At 44.4% G+C, this 23,684-nt stretch overlaps 1 protein-coding gene across 1 annotated transcript in view; it reads left to right on the top strand.

Annotated features, from left to right (window-relative positions):
* Positions 1-987: 987 nt before the first annotated feature.
* Positions 988-23,684, top strand: part of DNAH1 (dynein axonemal heavy chain 1) — a 125,261-nt gene continuing 102,564 nt past the window's right edge. The window contains exons 1-8 of the mRNA XM_037904042.2: positions 988-1,052; positions 12,376-12,636; positions 13,516-13,588; positions 17,705-17,879; positions 18,542-18,698; positions 19,296-19,428; positions 22,405-22,566; positions 22,991-23,243. Coding sequence (XP_037759970.2) covers positions 12,421-12,636; positions 13,516-13,588; positions 17,705-17,879; positions 18,542-18,698; positions 19,296-19,428; positions 22,405-22,566; positions 22,991-23,243 — 1,169 coding nt within the window. The 5' untranslated portion in view covers positions 988-1,052; positions 12,376-12,420. The remainder of the gene's footprint in view (positions 1,053-12,375; positions 12,637-13,515; positions 13,589-17,704; positions 17,880-18,541; positions 18,699-19,295; positions 19,429-22,404; positions 22,567-22,990; positions 23,244-23,684) is intronic.

The following is a 23,684-nucleotide window of genomic DNA, read 5'->3' as shown; positions in this document are numbered from 1 at the left end:
GATTTCTTCCCCACCCTGCTCTGCCACCTAGCTTAGATTCTCCCCCACCCTCAAAATAGCACTGGCCGGATGGGCAGTAATGTGACCTGAATCAATAACAACTTTTCTTCATTACTTGTGTTACAGTAGTTCCTAGAAAGAAAAGGAGGACTTGTGGCACCTTAGAGACTAACAAATTTATTTGAGCATAAACTTTTGTGAGCTACAGCTACGAAAGCTCATGCTCAAATAAATTTGTTAGTCTCTAAGGTGCCACAAGTACTCCTTTTCTTTTTGTGAATACAGACTAACATGGCTGCTACTCTGAAACCAGTAGTTCCTAGAGGCTCCTGTATGAGCAAGCCCCCACTGTGCTAGGCAGTGCCCAAACTGCTACTGAGAGCCAGCCCCTGCCCCACCTAGCTTACAGTCTATACAAAGAAACCAGACAGTGGGGTATGCATTAACCCCATTCCCAGAGTCACCTTGCGCCAGCACAAGGACTGGAACCCAGACCTCCAGAGTGCCAGTTCAGTACCAGCCCCGAGGAGATGGCCCACAGGTAGCCTCGAGGGGACGCTATGAAAGCTGTGGGAATCCCCTAACCCAACCCCTAGACACTACAGCTGCTGGGTGCACTAAGTACCCTTCCCTGCCTCACGGACCAGTAGGCTGCTGCCCTGACCACCGAGTAGCCTCCCTAGCGGCAAGAGAGGCCAACTTCCGGGTTGGCATGGGACGTTCTAGTCTGTAGCTGCGTCCCACTCTCTTCGTCTTCCACGCTGCTCCCCCCCTTCAGGGCTCTGCTTGGACGCAACCAAATTCACTACAGGCGGGGAGGGCGCAATGCACATTCAAACGCCATGCAAACGCGGGGACGTCTGAGCTGTGGGGGCAGAAGTAGCCCTTGTAGGAACGAACCACTGAATTTAGGGCTGTTAATATTTCACAGGCGGGGGCGTTGAATCTCCCTCCCTGCTGGAATGGTTTTGTCCCCTAGCAACAGGCTCAGGCGTCTGATGCTTGACGACGAGGCCATTCCACAGCACGGGAGGGGGAAGCTGGGCAGGCTGGTGCGTACTCTCTGACTCCGGGCTGGCCTAAGGGTCGGGGGGTGGGGAGGCCCGGAGGACAGCCCATGGTTCGGCCTGGGGGTGGGGGCACCGCCTTAACACGGCCGGGCAGAGGTCCCAGCATGCAATGTTCCTGCCCCCCATAAGGGGCACCCCAGGCCTAGGCACAAGCAGGGCCAGTGCAAGGCTACTTTGCGCCCGAGGCGAAACTTCCACCTTGCGCAACCCACCTTGGAGGGTTCATCACATGACAATCTTTTAATTCCTGGAAACTCCAGGACAGTCCTGGAGGGTTGGCAACCCTACCCACAGCACCGCCTTGGCCCAGGTAGACTAGGCAGGTCGCTGTTTGTTCGGGGCCATGCTCCGCTGTACAGGTGGCAGGAGCCATGGTCTGCCCTGTTTTGCTGCCCATGGCCTCCTGGCAAGTCGTTACCGTGGCCCTCAAGAGGAGTTGGGGCATCCCACAATAGGGGTTGCATGTCCACGCCGTGGACCTAGGTGTTGCTAAGGTGGCCCTAGTGTTGGAGGAAGCGGGTCAGAGTTTGAAAATGTCGATGAATTATTTGTCATTCCTGAAAAGGGTTAAAATTCGTTCACAACTTCTTCTTGTTGCCTTTTGGCCAAGCGTGGGACTCAGAGGCAGCCCACCTCCAGATGCTGCTAGCTGTAGGAATCAGAGCCACATCACCCCGGATGCCACTAGATATGGGAGTCGAATCCCCCACCCTATCATTCCTGGATACTTCTAGAGGACTCCTATCTGCCCCCCCCCCAGCTGTCCATCCCTCTCCACATTCAAACAGCCACTAGAAATATTCAGTTTCCAGGGAAGGATGTTTTTCCCAGTCTCTGCCCAGTCATGAGGCCCCCTTCCCCTTTGGGTAATGATGGCCATTTGACCCCTTTTTTTTTTTTTTGGTATTCTTGATATCGTATGTATTATGATGTGTTAGGGCCCAATCGAATGCTTGTTGAAGTTAAAGGCACTGGATCAGGTCCTTAATCCTTAGTATTGTATTTTAATTAGTTTTGCAGTATTCGTAAACAACTAGGGGATGGAGTGAAGGGATTGCACTTTTGTTACAAGGAACACCCAAGGCTGATATAACTAAAGCAAATTAGCCAACTATTTTCTCTATTCTTTGTTTGATTTCTTTGTGAATTTTGGCAACACTGTTTATAGTCAGTTTCACTGTTTCCCCTGGGTAGTCAATGTCCTTTGTTGTTTGTGTGGGTCTTTCCTTTAGCAACCCAGAGGGAAAATACATTTAAAACAAAAACAAATCAGGAAAATGCGATTGTAAAACCACCACCATTGTCAGGGGGACAGAGGATGGTGTAGTACTTGAAACTATTTTTAACTCTGTTTTTGGAAGGGACAAGATTCAAGTAGATTTAAGTATAAAGGCATATGTAGGTTGCTTATCACTATATTGAACTCCTGTTTTATAGCTTATATTAAGGCAAGAAACGAGTCCCATGTATTTATTGTCTAGAAACTGTGGTGACTGGGGCATTAGGAATGCATACATAGATTGTTTTGAGAAAGATGAATACCGTGTTAGTTTTCTACCTATCTTTCATTCTGATTTTGCCCTTTTAACTTTTTGTTGTTGGGATTTTTTTTAAAAAAAGTACTTTTCTTTGTCTGTTACAACCACTGAAGCATTTTTGAACCTCATTTTTTTTTTAAAAATGATGGTTTTCTTAGTTGGTTTGATTGAAACCATGGATCAAAGAATCGAAGAAGAGGCAAGAGATCAAAAGCTCATACCACTCCGAGAAAAGTGTGTGGGAGTGTGACTTCTTGGATATGTAAAAACTGGATTTACTGAGAAATTGTAATTATAGTTTTGCTATCCTGCCATACACACTGTAGCTAATGTTGTGTCAGCAGTTCCATTATAATGTGATCTCATTTTGCATAGTCTCATTTAACCACTTCTGCTTAATACGGTTAGATATAGATATCTGTATATATATAGCTATATCTGTATATCTATCTTTATGTTTATATTGTATTCTATTGTTTAATAGCATGATTAATTGTGATTAATTTTTTTAATCACTTGACAGCCCTAATAAAATTATATATATATATATACACACACACACACACATATAGATAGAACATAAGAATGGTCCATCCAGTCCAGTATCCTGTCTACTGACAGTGGCCAATGCCAGGTGCCCCAGAGGGAGTGAACCTAACAGGTAATGATCAAGTGATCTCTCTCCTGTCGTCCATCTCCACCCTCTGACAAACAAACAGGCTAGGGACACCATTCCTTACCCATCCTGGCGAATAGCCATTAATGGACTTAACCTCCATGAATTTATCCAGTTCTCTTTTAAACCCTGTTATAGTCCTAGCCTTCACAACCTCCTCAGGCAAGGAGTTCCACAGGTTGACTGTGTGAAGAACTTCCTTTTATTTGTTTTAAACCTGCTGCCCATTAATTTCATTTGGTAGCCTCTAGTTCTTATATTATGGGAACAAGTAAATAACTTTTACTTCTTCACACCACTCATGATTTTATATACCTCTGTCATATCCCCGCTTAATCTCCTCTTTTCCAAGCTGAAAAGTCCTAGCCTCTTTAATCTCCCCTCATATGGGACCCGTTCCAAACCCCTAATAATTTTAGTTGCCCTTTTCTAATGCTAGTATATCTCTTTTGATATGAGGAGACCACATCTGTACACAGTATTCAAGATGTGGGTGTACCATGGATTTATATAAGGGCAATAAGATATTGTCCATCTTATATAGACACACAGAGAGATACATATAGATACACACACATGCACATATATACAGAGAGCAAGAGGGACAGAGATTACACAGAGGGTCCTGTGCATATTGGCGGATTTTCTCACCTCAGAGGTTCAGAGCAGCCCTCAGTTTGGCCACTTTTGTGGCTCAGATCTGCCGTTCACTCAGTTAGCCTCATCACTGGCCAGTATGGGGGAAAAGGAGAACAATCCCCGCAGACTCTGTGTCCCACCTAATGGGTCAGGGACAGGGCAGATCTCTTTCCAATTTAGGCCTTCCCTTCTGGTGTTTCTCACAGACCAGGTCAACTCCTCCTGTGTCTAATCAGGAGTTGGGGAGATGGAGGGGAACCTAAGCCCACCCTCTACACTGGGTTCCAGCCCAGGGCCCTGTGGATAGCAGCTGTCCACAATGTTTCCTGTATCAGCTGTGTGACAACTACAACTCCCTGGGCTACTTCCCCATTGCCTTCCCCCCAGCACCTTCTTTATCCTCACTGCAGGATCTTCCTCCCGAAGCCTGATCACACTTGAACTCATCACACCTTCTCACTCCCTGCTCTTGGCGCACCCCCCTACTAACTGATGGGAGGTCCTTTTTAAACCAGGTGTCCTGATTAGCCTGCCTGCCATAATTGAATCTAGAAAGTTCTTAATTGACTCCAGTTGTCTTGATTAGCTTGCCTGTCTTAATTGGTTCTGGCAGCTTCCTTATTGCTGTAGGGCAGCCCCTGCTCTGATCACTCAGGGAACAGAAAACTGTTCATCCAGTGGCCAATATATTTGCCTTCTACCAGACTCCTGTATCCCACTGGTCTGGGTCTGTCACAATAGATACACACACACACACAGATATAGATAGATAGTTTTTGGAGAGTGTTGGGGACAACCTCCTGGTCCAACTACTGGAGGAACCAACCTGGGGCCGTTCTCCTCTTGACCTGCTGCTTACAAACAGGGAAGAATTGATAGGGGAAGTAGAACTGGGGGGTCACCTGCGTAGCAGTGACCATGAGATGGTTGAGTTCAGGATCCCCACTAAAGGAAGAAAGAAGAGTAGCAAAATACAGACTCTGAACTTCAGTAAAGCAGACTTTGACTCCCTTAGGGAACTTATGGGCAGGTTCCCCTGGGAGGCTAATATGTGGGGAAAAGGAGTCCAGGAAAGCTGGCTGTATTTTAAAGAAGCCTTATTGAGAGTGCAGGAACAAACCATCCCGATGTGCAGAGAGAATAGCATATATGGCGGGCGACCAGCTTGGCTTAACAGTGAAGTCTTCAGTGAGTTTAAACATAAAAAGGAAGCTTACAAGGAGTGGAAACTTGGTCAGATGACTAGGGAGGAGTAAAATACAACTGGAGTTGCAGCTAGCAAGGGATGTGAAGGGTAACAAGAAGGGTTTCTACGGGTACTTTAGCAACAAGAAAAAGATCAGGGAAAGTGTGGGATCCTTAATGAATGGGAGAGGCAACCTAGTGACAGATGATGTGGAAAAAGCTGAAGAACTCCATGCTTTTTTTTGCCTCAGTCTTCACAGACAAGGTCAGCTCCCACACTGCTGTCGTGGGCAACACACTATGGGGAGGAGGTGAGCAGCCATCAGTGGTGAAAGAACAGGTTAACAACTATTTAGAAAAGCTGGACATGCGCAAGTCCATGGGTCCAGATCTAATGCATCTAAGGGTGCTGAGGGAATTGGCTGATGTGACTGCAGAGCCATTGACCAATATCTTTGAAAACTTGTGGCGATCGGGGGAAGTCCTGGATGATTGGAAAAAGGCAAATATAGTGCCCATCTTTAAAAAAGGGAAGAAGGAGAACCCGGGGAACTACAGACCGGTCAGTCTCATCTCAGTCCCTGGAAAAATCATGGAGCAGGTCCTCAAGGAAACCATTTTGAAGCACTTCGAGCAGAGGAAGGTCGTCAGGAATAGTCAACATGGATTCACCAAGGGCGAGTCATGCCTGACCAACCTGATTGCATTCTATGAGGAGATAACTGGCTCTGTGGCTATGGGGAAGGCAGTGGACGTGATATATCTTGACTTTAGCAAAGTTTTTGATACGGTCTCCCACAGTATTTTTGCCAGCAAGTTAAAAAAGTATGGATTGGATGAATGTAGTATAAGGTGGATAGAAAGCTCGCTAAATTATCAGGCTTAATGGGTAGTTTTCAATGGCTCGATGTCTAGTTGGCAGCCGGTATCAAGTGGAGTGCCTCAGAGGTTGGTCCTGGGGCCGGTTTTATTCAACATCTTTATTAATGATCTGGACGATGGGATAGATTGCACCCTCAGCAAGTTCGCGGATGGCACTATGTTGTGGGGAGAGGTAGATACGCTGGAGGGTAGGGATAGGGTCCAGAGTGACCTAGACAAATTGGAGGATTGGGCCAAAAGAAATCTGATAAGGTTCAACAAGGACATGTGCAGAGACCTGCTAAGCAGCTGTTCTGCAGAAAAGGACCTGGGGATTACAGTGCACGAGAGGCTGGATATGAGTCAGCAGTGTGCCCTTGTTGCCAAGAAGGCTAATGGCATATTGGGCTGCATTAGTAGGAGCATTGCCAGCAGATCGAGGAAAGTGATTATTCCCCTCTATTCGGCACTGGTGAGGCCACATCTGGAGTATTGCATCCAGTTTGGGGGCCCCCAGTACAGAAGGGATGTGGACAAATTGAGAGAGTCCAGTGGAGGGAAACGAGAATGATCAGGGGCTGGGACATGGGACTTAGGGGAGAGGCTGAGGGAACTGGATTTGTTTAGTCTGCAGAAGAGAAGAGTGAGGGGGGATTTGATAGCAGCCTTCAACTACCTGAAGGGGGGTTCCAAAGAGGATGAAACTCAGCTGTTCTCAGTGGTGGCAGATGACAGAACAAGGAGCAATGCTCTCAAGTTGCAGTGAGGGAAGTCTAGGTTGGATATTAGGAAACACTATTTCACTGGGAGGGTGGTGGAGCACTGGAATGGGTTACCTAGGGAGGTGGTGGAATCTCCATCCTTAAAGATATTTAAGGCCCAGCTTGAGAAAGCCCTGGATGGGATGATTTAGTTGGTGTTGGTCCTGCTTTTAGCAGGGGATTGGAGTAGATCAGTGCTTCTCAAGCTATCTGATGTGGGGGACCAGCAATTTTTTTTTCCAATGTGCGCACAGACCGGCAGCCGTTGGCTCGTGGACTGGCACCCATCTGCGGACCACCACTTTGAGTAGCACTGGATTAGATGACCTCCTGAGGTCTCTTCCAACCCTAATATTCTATGATTATATATATATATATATTATATATATATATACACACACACACACACACACACAGATATAGATACACACACAGATATAGATATATATCCATACACACACACAGAGAGATATACATATAGATATGTAGATACACACACACACACACACGTAGATATAGATCTATACACACACAGATATACACATACACACGCACATACATACACACATATAGAAATAGATACACATATACACAAACACAGTTATAGATATAGATAGATGTAGATACACACACACACATATATACAGATAAAGATATATACACACACAGATATATCTATATCAATGTGTGTCAAGGTTCCTTCCCCACTCTGAACTCTAGGGTACAGATGTGGGGACCTGCATAAAAAACCCCCTAAGCTTATTTTTACCAGCTTAGGTTAAAACTTTCCCAAGGTACAAACTATTTTTCCTTTTGTCCCTGGACTTTATTGCTGCCGCCACCAAGCGTCTAACAAATATAACTGGGAAAGAGCCCCCTTGGAAATGTCTTTCCCCCCAAAATCCCCCCAAGCCCTACACCCCCTTTCCTGGGGAAGGCTTGATAAAAATCCTCACCAATTTGCATAGGTGAACACAGACCCAAACCCTTGGATCTTAAGAACAAGAAAAAAAGCAATCAGGTTCTTAAAAGAAGAATTTTAATTGAAGTAAAAGAATCACCTCTGTAAAATCAGGATGGTAAATACCTTACAGGGTAATTAGATTCAAAACATAGAGAATCCCTCTAGGCAAAACCTTAAGTTACAAAAAGACACAAAAACCGGAATATACATTCCATTCAGCACAACTTATTTTACCAGCCATTTAAAGAAAACAGAATCTAACACATATCTAACTAGATTGCTTATTAACCCTTTACAGGAGTTCTGACCTGCATTCCTGCTCTGGTCCCGGCAAAAGAAAAACACACAGACAGAGAGAACCCTTTGTTTCCTGCCCGCTCCAGCCTTGAAAGTATCTTGTCTCCTCATTGGTCATTTTGGTCAGGTGCCAGAGAGGTTATCTTCAGCTTCTTAACCCTTTACAGGTGAAAGGGTTTTTCCTCTGGCCAGGAGGGATTTAAAGGTGGTTAACCTTCCCTTTATATGGTTAGCCTTCCCTTTATATTTATGACAGTGTGTGTATCTATATCTGTACATATGTGCGTGCGTGTATATCTATATCTACCTGTGTGTGTGTGTGTGTGTGTGTATATATATATATATATATATATATATATAAATAAATGAACAAAGCCACATATCATTTCACACCTGGAAACTTTGTTTCCTTTGACTGGAGAATGAGTAGTGAACTGCTGGAAAGATGTGTTAAAATGCTTATTGTAGTAAAATGGTTTAGGACTTGACAAAGCCAGCTATCCATTTGCCAGTGGTGTGTGGGGAAACTTTCTTTGGCAAATATCTGGGAAGTGTGTGTATGCACATGTCTGTGGAGGCTGTATCATCAACTTCTGCATAACTGATGCTTTCAGGAGATTTTGACTTTCAATGAGAATTTTGTGTTTAACTCCCATTTGTGCCTTTGAAAATCTTCTCCTCAAAGAAAAGTTTTCCAGCCCTTGTGGTTCCAAATAAAATCATCTTCTAAATATGAAGTGTGTGTAACCTGCTGAGTCTGCATAGAGGTGGCTTCATTGCATACGCTGCAGCAGCAGTAGAATGAAATTAACAAGACTAGGGGCAGTTTCACTGATGGCATTCAGAACTCTTTTGGAAGCAAGGAAGTTGTCCAGAATAATGTCAGTTTCACATTGCAGCTGCCTGCGATAGCTGTGAGCAGCAGCAGAGGCAACTCTTGAGGAAGAGGATCCAAAAAGCAGAGGTTGAGGGAGGTAGAGTATACCTTTGGACCCCCTGCCCCTCATTTTCCTCAATTAGGAGGCTGAGAGGTAGAGTATCTGAGAACCTCTTCCATTTAAACCAGCCCAGAGGCTGTGGATGTGGGAGAAGAGGCAGGCTGTGGAGTGAGCATCTGATTTATCAAATGTCTACTAGCTAGAGTCTGATATGAAATATGGAACCCCCAAGCAGGAAGCAGGAAGAGCACTCCGGTAGAAATCCCAAGCACCCTCCAGAAGCTTGGGTTGCAGGGGACTGGGATTTTCTCTGGATTTGTTAGTGCACCCATTCTCTATTACCTGTATCAAACTCTGGCTAATCATTTTAATTCTTTGTCCGGTAGGTGGCTAGAAAATTTTTCAAGATCTGATTTTGGACAGTGTGTCAATGTTACATTAGGCAGGCATATACATTATCGTCTTCTCTTGTGCATCTGTGAGGGCCTGGCAGACGGATCTTTTTGAACAGGATGCTGAATAGGAGTTTATTTAAATTGGTGAATAAATTTAGTGATCATAAAGGACATTCTGGAGGTGTAAATGACTACACAAGGTGTAAAGCAGAGGAGAATCAGGCCCACTGTGGTACATGCTTCCTCCACACAGCTGTCAATAGAACTCAGCCCTGACCTGCAGCAGCATATGCTGTTTCAGTCCTGGGCAGAAACTGTCAATCATGCTAACATGTTTCACTTCACTCATTTACTTACATCAATCTTAATTTATCCGTTGATTTTAAAAAAAATCATTCAAAATTGTTCACTGATTTGAACACTACAATAACAAACCTGTGTGCAGTTGTTCCTTACTATCTTAGGTGTGTATGTAATGCTTTCCTTTCTGTGTATGCCTGATCCATTCTTGTCCTCAGGCAGCTAGTTGAAATTTACAAAATTCATACTCTCTGAACAGAGCAGATAGGATGTTTTGTAAATTTCACGTCACTATCTGCATTCAAGAACAGAGCAGAGTGTCTCAGTAGGCAAAGTTATGTGCCTCTGAGTGACAGCGAAACCCAAAACAGCGACAGCACTAATTTTAGACTATAAGCCTTGACAAGACCTTTTTAATGAAGATCTACTATGGCAAGTTGGTAAACTCTCAACCAGCAGATTGTTGAGCAAATGTTTTATCCCCCAGGATTAAACCAGACAGAACTACAGGTCTTTCCTGGGATGCAGAACACGCATCTCTGTAAATCATAGAATCACAGAATCATAGGACTGGAATGGATCTTGAGAGGTCATCTAGTCCAGTCCCCTGCACTCGCAAGACTAAGTATTACCTGGACCATCCCTGACAGGTGTTTGTCTAACCTGCTCTTAAAAATCTCCAGTGATGGGGATTCCACAACCTCCCTGGGCAATTTATTCCAGTGCTTAACCACCCTGACAGTTAGGAAGTTTTTCCTAATATCCAAATTAAACTGCCCTTGCTGCAATTTAAGCCCATTGCTTCTCGTCCTATCCTCAGAAGTTAAAGAGAATAATTTTTCTCCCTCCTCCTTGTAACAACTTTTAATGTACTTGAAAACTGTTATCATGTCCCCTCTCAGTCTTCTCTTCTCCAGACTAAACAAACCATGGGAAGAATATGGGCTATTCTTCACTTACAACTAGACCCCAGGGGTGGGTAAACTATGGCCCGTGGGCTGGATCTGGCCCACGAGCCATTTTAAGCGGGCCCGCGAGCTCCCACTGGGGAGCGGGGTCTGGGGCTTGCCCCCTCTGGTGCTCCAGCTGGGGCACAGGGTCGGGGGTCGCACCATGTGGCTCCCAGAAGCCGTGGCATTGTCCTGCTCCAGTTCCTAGGCACTCCAATGGCCCCCTCCGGTGCTCCAACAGGAGTTGCAGGGGCTGTGCCTGTGGACCAGGCAGTGTGCAGAGCTGCCTGGCTGCACCTCTGTGTAAGAGCCGGAGAAGGGACATGCTGCTGCTTCCGGGAGCCGCTTGAGGTAAGTGCCGCTCAGAGCCTGCACCCCTGAACCTCTCCTCACGCCCCAACCCCCTGCCCCAGCCCTGATCCCCCTTCCTGCCCTCCAAACCCCTTGATCCCAGCCTGAAGCATCTTTCTGGACACCAAACCTCTCATCCCCAGCCCCACCCCAGAGCCCACACCTCCAGCTGGGGCCTGAACCCCTTCCCGCACCCTGACCCCCTGCCTCAGTTCAGAGCCCCCTCCTAGCCCCTGAACTTCTCATTTCTGGCCCCACCCAGGAGCCCGCACCCCAAACTAGAGCCCTCACCCCCTCTCGCACCCAAACTCCAATTTTGTGGGCATTCATGGCCCGCCATCCAATTTCTATTTCCCAAATGTGGCCCTCGGGCCAAAAAGTTTGCCCACCCCTGGGCTAGACTTCAGGCCCAGCTGTGAGCACGGACTGGTGCAATAAGCTGCACCACCCCAGAAATAGCCTTCAGAGGCATTATGATGTAGAATTCCCATACATGTATGGTAATAAGCTATAGCAGGATAAACATCTTTATATCTGTATAACTGCATCAACACTAGGGGAGCTGTACTACTTTAACTAGTCCAGTTTAGTTAGAGCAGTAACGTTTTTGTATTTAGACAAGCCCTTACTTCAGGACTGAATATTGCAGCCCTTGGTTTTACATTAGCATCTTGCCACGTGTCTGAAAGCTGCACTTCTTTAGCATCTGCAGTTATGTAAAGTTTTTTTGTATGAAAAATAAATGCACACTTCAGTAATATTTGCCTGTACTTGTCTCTTCCCTGATGGAGGAACAGAAATTGTGAGTTGAGATCACCAGCAAAAAAATAAAAGAAAAGAAATCCCCTGCAGTAAAAGGGAGCGGGGAGCTTCTGGCTATATTTTAATATTCAACAGGCCTCACATAGACACCTCTGCTTTAATTGTCTGAGACGGAGTCAGAATTTACATCTGGGACTAGCTGGGTGGGGTATCTGGTTTTAAGTTTACTAGAATTAAGTTAAGTTTGGAAGGGACTGGTACCCTTAAGGGATTTGGTAAAGCCCCTACATGCCTAATAGGGGCTTATAGCTCATAGGGGCTTATGTGGTAGTTTCAGTGCAGGCCTGGGTTGCTCCAGTTCCGCTGGCAGTCTTTTGGATGCTGGGAAGTCCCTGCAGTTTCAGGAAAGCAGCTTTTAACACATCCGCTGTTGTTTTCTCCTCCAAAACCTGTGCGGAATAATGAAGTTCCCCCTTTGCCCTGGGTTAGTGAGCCATCCAATCAGGTGTGTGAGACAGATGGCCACCAGGCCGTAAAAGTAAAGTGTGGGATCATGGCAGGGGGTCAAGCGCACCTCGTTACCCTCTCATCTGCTTAGCGAACCAGCAATGTAAAAAAATGCTGAGAGGTATTTTACAAGTGGTGGAGACACAGTGTTAACCGTATCAATCGGTTTCCTTTCCATAAGGCCCAGGATCGCTTCATAGCACCTTTCCTCTGACTGGTGGAGAGGATGGATAAGACAAAGAAAGAACTGACAAACTCGCTGGGGAGGAGCCCCTATTCTCCCCATTCCAACAGCCAGGCTCAGGTCTTGGACCCCAGCCCAGGACCCAGCTCAAGCCCAGCAGAAAGCATCTACAGAGGGACCAACAGGAAATACCCAATGATTAAACAAAAAGGATTTTACTCTGATGTGCTCTATCCAGGAGCCACAGCTTTCTTGGGGGTAAGTGCAAAGAGCCTCCTCTTTCTTCATCTTTTCTATTGGAGATTCACAGATCATCCTAGATGTAAGAATCCATGTGAAAAGCAGATAATCTGCAAGGTTTACTCATGCATAAAATAGGACTACAGCTTAGAATGACACCCACCAATCACAGAACTCCTTGGCTTTCTTGTTGTCTTTTCTCTTGCCCATAATTTTTCCCCCTCGGCTCCTCCTTTGGTCTATCTCTTCACCCAATCTGCTCAGAGCAAGGCAGGGAGCAGGCAACAATGCCAGGCCCATGCATCTTGTCTCCCATTCTGCAGCTGTTCCCCTAGGTCAGAGCCCTCATAGGATTTGACTTTTCGGGAGTAAAGCAGCAATGCTTTGTCTATCACAATTCATGATTTCCTTGAATTACTGGGGGGAGGGTGGGGGGCTGACTCTCAAGGCAGTCACAGTATTCCGTGTATGATCATGTTATTGTGGGCAGGGCACGGAACTCCATGGGCTAGTAAATGTATGAGGCCGGATCTTCAGTTGGGTAAATAAGCATAGCCCAACTGGCTTTCTTGTTCTTTGGCCCACTCTCTAGATATCTCTGGTTGGTTTCAGGCTGCATTCTATTAAAAATCCCCTGCCTCTGTGTTCTATGTGCCCTATCCCTTTCTGGAGATACTCCCTTTGCCACTTAGAGCCTTTATCCATGGCACTCTGTGTTTCAGCATGTCCTCTCTAACTCTAGTACTTCAAGCCCTCACTGAAGGTTCTTTCTTCCTCTCCCTGTATGACACTCTCTATGGATCCCCTTACTACCCTCTCTTTCTCTGTTACTCTCTGTGGCCCCTCTCTCTTATCTCTGACTCGCCCTGGTGATATTCTTATATGCTGGATTTGCAGGATGTTTGCGCTGGTCCCAGTGTGTACAAGGATTTACTGAGACAGGCTGATCTTGAGCAGCACACGCCAAAAGGTAAATGCACTGAAAAGAATAATGCCACTGCCTGTAGGCATGCTGGGAAATGGGGCCTTAAAGGGTTCATGTTGGTAGCACTAGGCATGCTGGGAAATTAGTGCTTCAGCTGATTACTTTAGGCTAGAAAAGCACTGGAAATATTCCCATGATTCTGTTCTCAAAGCCAAGGATGATCCCAAGGTGATGGAATCACTTGGGAATGGTGCAGTGAAGTGAACCCCCAGGTCAGTAGAATGATCCCCTTCATGAGTAAAAAGCGATTTACCAACTGTCAGGGTATATCTGGCCCCTGTGATATCCACAGAGCATTTGGGTCCATACCTAATCTTAGGAGGCGACTCTTGTAGTTAGACCTGTGGGGTACCCTGGGAAGAATAACAAGATTAATGTCACTCGGAGTACTCTGTCCTTCACGGGTCCATTATGCCTGAATATGAGGCTCAACCCGCACTCCGTAGGCACAGAGGTTACCAACAGCAGTGGAATGTGTCCATTGCTGCTGTGGGGGGTGCCGGAGTTGGCCAGGCAGGAAATGTACACCTTCCCCTCCTCCTCGCACCCCCCCCCGCCCCGTCCCAGCCTTTTGCATGCTCTGGACTCCAGCTCCACACTCACTCTGCAGTGGAGCTTTGTGTATTGGAAAAAGGGATCTGCCACTTCTTTCCCACTTGCAAATGGTACACGTGTCCTGGAGGCTGGAGTATGGCCACAGAGAGGCTATGACAGGAAAGGATCTTTCCCTTCCCCAGAGCCTGGCAGACCCGCAGGGCATAGTCTGGTTATTTGGATTGTAGGCTGGGGAGAGATGGAAGCCATATACCACCTTGCTGTGCTTTAGATGTGCTCTTTATTGTCCTGAGTAAGGGAAAATGACTTCATCCACAAGTGAATCTTGACAAGACCGACTCATCCCTAACCAGTGGAGACAGGTCTTTATTTATGATATGCTACTTATATAATGGGGAAAAATCAGGCTGTAAGTATAAATGCTGATGACACACTAAGTATTGACATAAATAACTGATAATGCACAAAGTGCTGCAATGAATAGCTTCATAGATTTCAATGAAGTGGAAGGCCACAGTGGGAATAGTAGCATTTACTGACAATAGATATAAACCAGGGCAGTTCTCTGAAGAAACCAAACCAACATTTGTGCAAGGTTAAAAATATTTTGTTAAAACCTCTATGCTTTATTCACTCTTCAGTAAAGGCAAATCTTCAAAAAAATCATAAACCTGTACGTTGATATGGACAATTCATGATCCTGTACAATATTTGATTAATGATATGAATAAAACAGATTAAATATATAGAGCGGCCTGTTTAGGATTGATCTCCATTAGTTTAAATGTTATTTTTATAAAAAGCAAATGTTAGATTGGTATTTTTGTGTTACAAGGACTCTGATCCTGAAATATTATTGACATCAGCATTTTTGCCTTCAGTGAAAGCTGCAGATGCTCAGTGCCTCACAGAATTGATTTCAAAGGCCCCGATCCTGCAAACTGCTCTCCACAATTGTTTTAATGTCTGTAGGGATTTATATGGGCACCAAGATCCAAGTACACAGAGCTAGTTGCAGGATGGGGTCCAACGTCATTAACAACCTTAATACATAAGTACATAAGAACAGCCATACTGGGTCAGACCAAAGGTCCATCCAGTCCAGTATCCTGTCTACCGACAGTGGCCAATGCCAGGTGCCCCAGAGGGAGTGAACCTAACAGGTAATGATCTAGTGATCTCTCTCCTGTCGTCCATCTCCACCCTCTGACAAACAAACAGAGGCTAGGGACACCATTCTTTACCCATCCTGGCGAATATCCATTAATGGACTTAACCTCCATGAATTTATCCAGTTCTCTTTTAAACCCTGTTATAGTCCTAGCCTTCACAACCTCCTCAGGCAAGGAGTTTCACAGGTTGACTGTGCGCTGTGTGAAGAAGAACTTCCTTTTATTTGTTTTAAACCTGCTAACCATTCATTTCATTTGATGGCCCCTAGTTCTTATATTATGGGAACAAGTAAATAACTTTTCCTTATTCACTTTCTCCACACCACTCATGATTTTATAAACCTCTATCATGTCCCCGCTTAGTCTCCTCTTTTCCAGGCTGAAAAGTCCTAGCCTCTTTAATCTCTCCTCATATAGGACCCGTTCCAAACCCCTAATCATTTTAGTTGCCCTTTTCTGAACCTTTTCTAATCCTAGTATATCTTTTTTGAGATGAGGGGACCACATCTGTATGCAGTATTCAAGATGTGAGCATACCATGGATTTATATAAGGGCAATAAGATATTCTCTGTCTTATTCTCTATCCCTTTTTCAATGATTCCTAACATCCTGTTTGCTTTTTTGACTGCCACTGCACACTGCGTGGACGTCTTCAGAGAACTTATCCACGATGACTCCAAGATCTTTCTCCTGATTAGTTATAGCTAAATTAGCCCCTGTCATATTGTATGTATAGTTGGGATTATTTTTTCCAATGTGCATTACTTTACGTTTATCCACATTAAATTTCATTTGCCATTTTGTTGCCCAATCACTTAGTTTTGTGAGATCTTTTTGAAGTTCTTCACAGTCTGCTTTGGTCTTAACTATCTTGAGCAGTTTAGTATCATCTGCAAACTTTGCCACCTCGCTGTTTACCCCTTTCTCCAGATCATTTATGAATAGGTTGAATAGGATTGGTCCTAGGACTGACCCTTGGGGAACACCACTAGTTACCCCTCTCCATTCTGAAAATTTACCATTTATTCCTACCCTTTGTTCTCTCTCTTTTAACCAGTTCTCAATCCATGAAAGGATCTCCCTCTTATCCAATGACAACTTAATTTACGTAAGAGCCTTTGGTGGGGGACCTTGTCAAAGGCTTTCTGTCCACTTGATCCCCCTTGTCCACATGTTTGCTGACCCCCTCAAAGAACTCTAATAGATTAGTAAAACATGATCTCTCTTTACAGAAACCATGCTGACTTTTGCGCAACAATTTATGTTCTCCTATGTGACTGACAATTTTATTTTTTACTATTGTTTCAACTAATCACATCCAGGTGTCCAATTTAAGGCCCCAAATCCTAAGTTTCTCCTTGACCAGTATGAAAGTTTCTCAAGTAAGAGATTAAAAGAGCCCATGCTCGTTCAAAGTCCTTTATCTTATTTTTAGGTCTGTGTTAGGCTCTCTCCAAGGAGATGATGCTCTTTACATCTTGCAGCTAATTATTTATTTCAGGTAAAACATCAAATTCCCAGCTTCTTGCAATTCTTTTATTTGCAGCTAATGATGGTATACTTAGTCATCTAAACATTTATGTTTTATTTATAGGTTATCTAAGATGATGATTTTCTTTGGGCCAAAGCCTTGGAGATCTTTACTTGTTGTTAGAGCACACTTCCCACTGAAGACAATAGGCCAAAGTCCTGACATTGTTAGTCAGTTTGTATTCAGTCCTTAATCAGACAAACTCCAGCTGAAGTGAATGGAAATTTTGCTTGAGTGAGAACTGAATGACTGACTCCTTTTGAGGTTTGCCTGAATAAAACATGAGTAAGCACTTCAGAATTTACTGGTTATCTGACTTGCTCTCAGTCTAGATTTATTTGCCTCTTATCACCATAGTATCTGAGTACCTCAGTTATTAATTAATCTTACCTTCAGAATAACCCTGTAGGAAAGTATCTTCTCCATTCTACCAATGGGGAGCTGAGGTACCGGGTAGATTAAGGGTTTTGCCCAGGTCTCCTGAGTCTCAGTCCAAAGCCCTATCCACATGCTTTATAGTAATTCTTAATGCACATTATTGCTGGCACTGAGCCCATAGTGTTGTTTTGGTATTATATAAACACAATAACATGTATAAGCACACAAACAAAGAAAGCTAGGGAGAAAACAAGGTTGGCTTCCACTCATCAGTACAGCCTGACTCAGGGTCTGCTTAACTCCTCCACTCACTCGTGTAGTACAGTCGCTCTGACTCTTGTAGATTGCCCACATGTGCACCCTGAGGGGTGGCATAGTTTGTCTGTCTGTGTGTATGTGCATGTGAACATAGATACATTGTTTTATGAACTTAGGACTTTGCTTGTTTTTTTGTTTGATGTCAGTGACAACATTTGAGACTCCCGAGAACATTGAGTCTTACCTGGACAAACAAGTGATTGGACCAACCACTGAGATCCTAGCCAAGTCAGACTTCCCACTGCAAGCATTTAAGCCAAAGGTGCAGCTTCCCTTTCAGGGGCTGCCAGGACAGTGCCCTCGGAAGATTGAGATAGAGAGGTAACCTCAAGAAGGGGGACAATGTGAAAGCTGTTGTATACATCGAATAGCCACACAAGTACCGGGTATTGAATTTCGTTCTGAAGATGTGGAAGTGCTATGTAGATAATGTTTCAAGAGGGACAGTGTTTTATTGTAGGGTTTAGCCTTACCCCTTGACACCTGCACAATGCTGTTGACCTAGGTTGAATAGAGAGAGGATCACATTTTGACAGAATGACTTAAGGTTATTGTGCTTTGTAGATGTTGGAGATGGGAAAGACCTCTGAGATCACCCAGCCCATCTCTGACAATGCAGAAGAGATCCCCTAGAATAAATGCCTTAGGATGGAATTTTCAAAGTGCTCAGCCTTGGCCTAACTCTGCTCCCACTGGGGTCAGTGGTAAAACTCCCATTGAAGTCAGTGGGTGCAGAGTTAGGCCAACCCTGAGCACTTCAGAAAATTCCACTCACAATGTGTTGTTCAGTATAGTATTAAAAGTTCCATCAATCTGTTCTGCCTTCTGGGTAGTGTCCAATTGTTACTGCATTGGTGCCATATTGAACCTGTAGTTATTAGCACAGACGTCCTTCCCTGTAGCAGACTGAAAGACAATTGAATAATGACAATTCATATAACGTCATTAAGCATAACCATTCAATCTCATTGACGCCTAACTAGGAGAAGACGGCTATATCTCAAACTAGATATTGCTCAGCTATTAGCCAATGAGGGAATAGATTCCAATCAGCTGATGCCCAGGCACCAAGACCCTGACAATATGCCAACCATTGAGCAAAAGAGAGATCCTCTCTTTCCCATCTACCTCCCACTACAGGTAAGCGAGCAGCTTCAGAACTGTCATCTGCATTACTACTGACACTCTCGGGACTCACTGAAAAGAGCAGGGTACATGATGACTACTTTTGATTTAGTAAGAAACAGAGATGGACAGGTGAATATTTTAGAATAGAAGCCATGGGGGCTGGGGATCCATAGTATTCAATCCTGCACGGTGCTGAGCACCCCCTATAAGTTAATGTGTGCCCACAACTTTCATTACAGTCAATGGGACTTGAAGGAGCTCAGCATCTCACAGGACTGTTCCAAAGACAGTTGTTTAGGCTTCTTTAATACCAATATTACACAAATACAGATCTCCTTCTGAATGCAACTGTCAGCAGCATTGGTTGCTTGGAATTTCTCCAGTTGAGAATCTCCTCCCCATTCTCTACTATCTAGAAGAGAAGGACTAGTCTAGATGCCACTCTTGGAAATAAGTCCTTCATAAGGCAACACATTATGTGGTTTCTGCACCTTTGCTGTTTCCCCCTGTACGTGTTTCTTTTCCTCTCATAAATTTCTATGCCATGTTGTTATCTTCTTCCCCAAGCAGGGATTCATTTCCATTGCTTACATTGTCTTGCCTATGTAGATATTTGATGATGAAGAGTATGACTGCCGGACTCCAGAAGAGTGGCTCTTGCTGGGGTTGGAGCCAGGATCTCAAGACAGAAAACCAGTTCCCGGAAAAGCACTTTTACCTACAGATGATCAACTGGGACACGGTAAAGCATGAATGAGCTATAGTTTGGGTGCTCTACACAGTGACATTGGGCTAATGACACTTACAGTATCGTTGCAATAGATGGTTAGCATTTGGAATGGAACTTTCCAACTTAGATGAATATAATGTTGATGAATGGAACAGAGAGATGATTAAATGAGAGTGAGTACTTGGGTAACAGGCTCTAGTGGTTAGAGCAGGGGACTAGGAGTCAGGAGAACTGAGTTCTGCTCTCAGATCTGCCACGCATTCATTGGATCTTGTTTTTAGAAATAGCTTCTGATTTTGCAACCACATTTCTGTGCCAGGAAATAATTGCAGGCTAATTTTATAGTACTTAAATGTTTAATTCTCTGATCAGACCTGCAAATCAATAAGTTAGAAGCCTAAATACTATGAAACATGTCCGTGTTTACTTGTGGGTGCAAAACTGGACGCCAAGTTGAGGCTCTTCTGAAAATTGGAGCCGCTGTGTGTGTTATTCAGTCCTGTTATTCCAGAACTTAAACAACGGGAAGAATACATGGAGCAAATGTCAGGAAGCAATTGCATGCATGAGTATTCTGCATTGTTGTGCTAGGGTACTTTATTTTATTTATTTATTTTTTAAAGAAAATCTTCAGCTCAAAGCAACTGAGGTTGACCTTACGGGACATATGACAGTGAAGAGGAGCAACTTCAGCCCAGTTATTTTGATTGGGAAATCTTACCTGCCACAATACCTTGTGAGAATCAACTAAACCCTTTTTAGAACGTAAGAGCCTAAGAACAGCCATACTGGGTCAGATCAATGGTCCATCTAGCCCAGTATCTTGTGTTCCATTGGCCGGTGGCAAATGCTTGAGAAGGAATGAAAAGAATGAACAGGGTAATTTATAGAGTGATCCATCCCCCGTCATCCAGTCCCAGCTCCTAGCACTCAGAGGTTTAGACACCCAGAGCAGGGGGCTGTATCCCTGACTATATTGGTTAATAGCCATTGATGAACCTATCCACCATGGACTCATCTAATTCTTTTTTGAACCCAGTTATACTTTTGGCCTTCACAACATTCCCTGACAATGAGCTCCACAGGCTGACTGTGCATTGTATGAAAAAGTACTTCCTTGGGTGACCCATGGTTATGTGTTTATCTTGTGTTATGTGAATGGATGGTTCACATGGTTATCTTGTATTATGTGAAAGGATAAATAACACGTCCTTTTCACTTTCTCCTCACCATTCATGATTTGATAGGCCTCTATCATATCCTCCCTTAGTCATCTCTTTTCTAAGCTGAAGAATCCCAGTCTTAATCTCTCCTCACATGGAAGCTGTTTCCATTCACTATGCTGTTTCCAATTCCAATATATCCTTTTTGAGATGGAGCAACCAGAAATGCACGCAGTATTCAAGATGTGTGTGTGCCATGGCTTTATATGGCATGTGGCATTGTGATATTTTCTGTCTTGTTATCTATCCCTTTCCTAATAGTTCCTAACATTCTGCACATTGAGCAGGTGTTTTCAGAGAACTACCCAATCCACAATGACTCGAAGCTCTCTTTCTGCTGGCTACATCTCATTTAGACTTTGTCATTTTGCATGTATAGTTGAGATTATGTTTTCCAATGTGCATTACGTTGTATTTATCAATGCTGAATTTCATCCATCATTTGTTGCCCAGTCACCCAGTTTTGTGAGATCCCTTTGTAACTCCTCTCTGTCAACTTCGGACTTAGCAGTTGAGTGATTTTTGTATCATCTGCAAACTTTGCAACCTCAGTTAACCCCTCTTCCAGATCATTTATGAATACACTGAAGAGCTCTGGTCCCAGTACATATCATTGTGGGCCCTGGTATTTACCTCTCTCCACTGTGAAAACTGACCGTTTATTCCTACCCTTTGTTTCCTGTCTTTTAACCAGTAAACGATCCATGAGAGAACCTTCTCTCTTATCCCATGACAGCTTACGTTGCTTAAGAGCCTTTGGTGAGGGACCTTGTCAAATGCTTTCTGAAAGTCCAAGTACACAGTATCCACTGATCCTACTGAACACCCTTGTCCACATGTGTGTTGACTCCCTCAAAGAATTCTAATAGATTGGTGAGGCATGATTTCCCTTTACAAAAATCATGTTGACTCTTCCCCAACACATCGTGTTCATCTGTGCTTCTGATAATTTTGTTCTTTACTAGAGTTTCAACCAATTTGCCTGATACTGAAGTTAGGCTTATGGGCTTGTAATTGCCAGGATCACCTCTGGAACTTTTTTAAAAAAAATCAGCATTATATTAGCTATCCTCCAATCAGAGGCTGGTACAGTGGCTCATTTAAGTGGTAGGTGATGTATCACAGTTAGTAGTTCTGCAATTTCATCTTTTAAGTTCCTTCAGAATTCTTGGGTGAATCTCATCTGCTCCTGGTGCCTTATTACTGTTTAATTTATCAATTTGTTCCAAAACCTCCTCTACTTTCACCTCAGTCTGGGACAGTTCCTCGGATTTGTCGCCTAAAAAGAATGGCTCAGGTATGGGAATTTCCCTCACTTCTTCTGCATTGAAGACAGATACAGAGAATTTATTTGGCTTCTCCTCAGTGGTCTTGTCTTCCTTGAGTGCTCCTTTAGCACTGATTGCTTGGCAGGCTTCCTGCTTTTGATGTATTTAAAAAAAATTGCTGTTAGTTTTTGTGCCTTTTGCTCTTCAAATTCTTTTTTGGCCTGCCTAATTATCTATTTATCCTTGACGTGCCAGTTTACGTTCCTTTCAATTTTCCTCGTAGGATTTGACTTCCAATTTTGGAAAGATGTCTTTTTGTCTCTAACTGCCTCTTTTACTCTGTTTAGCCATGATGATGTTTTTGTTGTTGTCTTACTGTTTTTTTTATTTGTGGTTTATGTATCATTTGAGCCTCTATAATGGTGTTTTTAAAAAGTTTCCATGTAGCTTGCAGGCATTTTACTTTTGTGAATTGTAATGATTATATCTTCCATCAGAGGATCCCAAAAGCCACGAGTTGATCTATAAGTGGGTCAGCGTTGGTGTCCTGGATTATGACAAGGAGACAAAACTGTACTTGGTACATAAGACAAACGAGAGGGGAATGGTACGGGATGAAGAAGGGAGGCCTATTCTAAATGGAGGAGTAACTCCAGAAGGTGTGTTCTGACTAGGGTTCATTAGGGGATGGGAGACATTCATTTACCTCTGTTTGCTTCCATTTCCACCACCAGGGCCCTGCATTGTGATAATACTTTTCCCTCTTCTTCCCCACCATTGGAGGACTGGACATAATTTTTCCTGGAACCAATGCCATTTGGGGGTAATGTGGGTAATTTGGGGATATTCAAAGTACCCACCATTTGCAGGGGTTAAGGATGCTGCCATTTCAGCACTGCAATCCCCTGCCAACCCAGACCTGAACTCTGATCCCTCATTTGGCAGTCTCTTGTACTGCCACCACCCCATCCTGACCCTGATTGCATATTCAATCTATTGGCTACAATAAATAGGGAATCTGATTTCTGCATTCACTGTGGACTCCAGCGTGTGTTATTTATGTCTTCCCTTCTTTCCCCCCAGGGAGAGCCCCTCTTATGCCATGTCAGTACTGGGTGCCACGAGTCCGTCTGCTGTTTCTTGCGGAAGACCCCCATGTGTTTGCCCAGCGAGTGGTTTCCGCCAATACCCTACGTAAGAAAACACAGGCGTTGTTGCTGTACAATCTGTATGTGGACTGCATGCCTGTGGATGGGCTGAGGAGCATTAATGAGAAGAGCCTAGGTAGAATGAAGCAGCTGGCAATGAGCACTTCACACCTGAGAAAGGAGATACGGTGAATATCCCATTGATTCTTCCCTGGGGGCTAGAACAGGCTCATCAAAAGACTCAGGTCATCGCTGTGCTTTCAATGTACCTTACTGGATATCTGCATAGTGGTACAGTATAGGGTAGGTGTGACTGTCTTCCCTGGGGTGCAACCTGGAATTGGGGTACTGCTGAGCCCTTTGTCTTGCCAACCTGGGCTCCCTCTCACACTGTGCTGCTCTCACACAAGCTGCAGATCCCTCCAGATCCTGCCTGCACACAAACATTCATAGGCAGGGACACACCCAGCTGTGTTACAGGTGTGCTTTTACCAGCCACCCATGAACCAACAATAGAGAGGCTCCAGCCAGTTCCCCACAGCTCCCCAGCCTAGAACCCCAGAGCTGTACGGTCTTGCCCTGGTCAGAATCCTGACTAGTATACGTTTATTACCCAGTCCGCCCCTCCC

The sequence above is a fragment of the Chelonia mydas genome, chromosome 7 (assembly GCF_015237465.2).
Source record: "Chelonia mydas isolate rCheMyd1 chromosome 7, rCheMyd1.pri.v2, whole genome shotgun sequence".
Taxonomy (NCBI): Eukaryota; Metazoa; Chordata; order Testudines; family Cheloniidae; genus Chelonia; species Chelonia mydas.
This window is presented reverse-complemented; position numbering and strand designations above follow the sequence as displayed.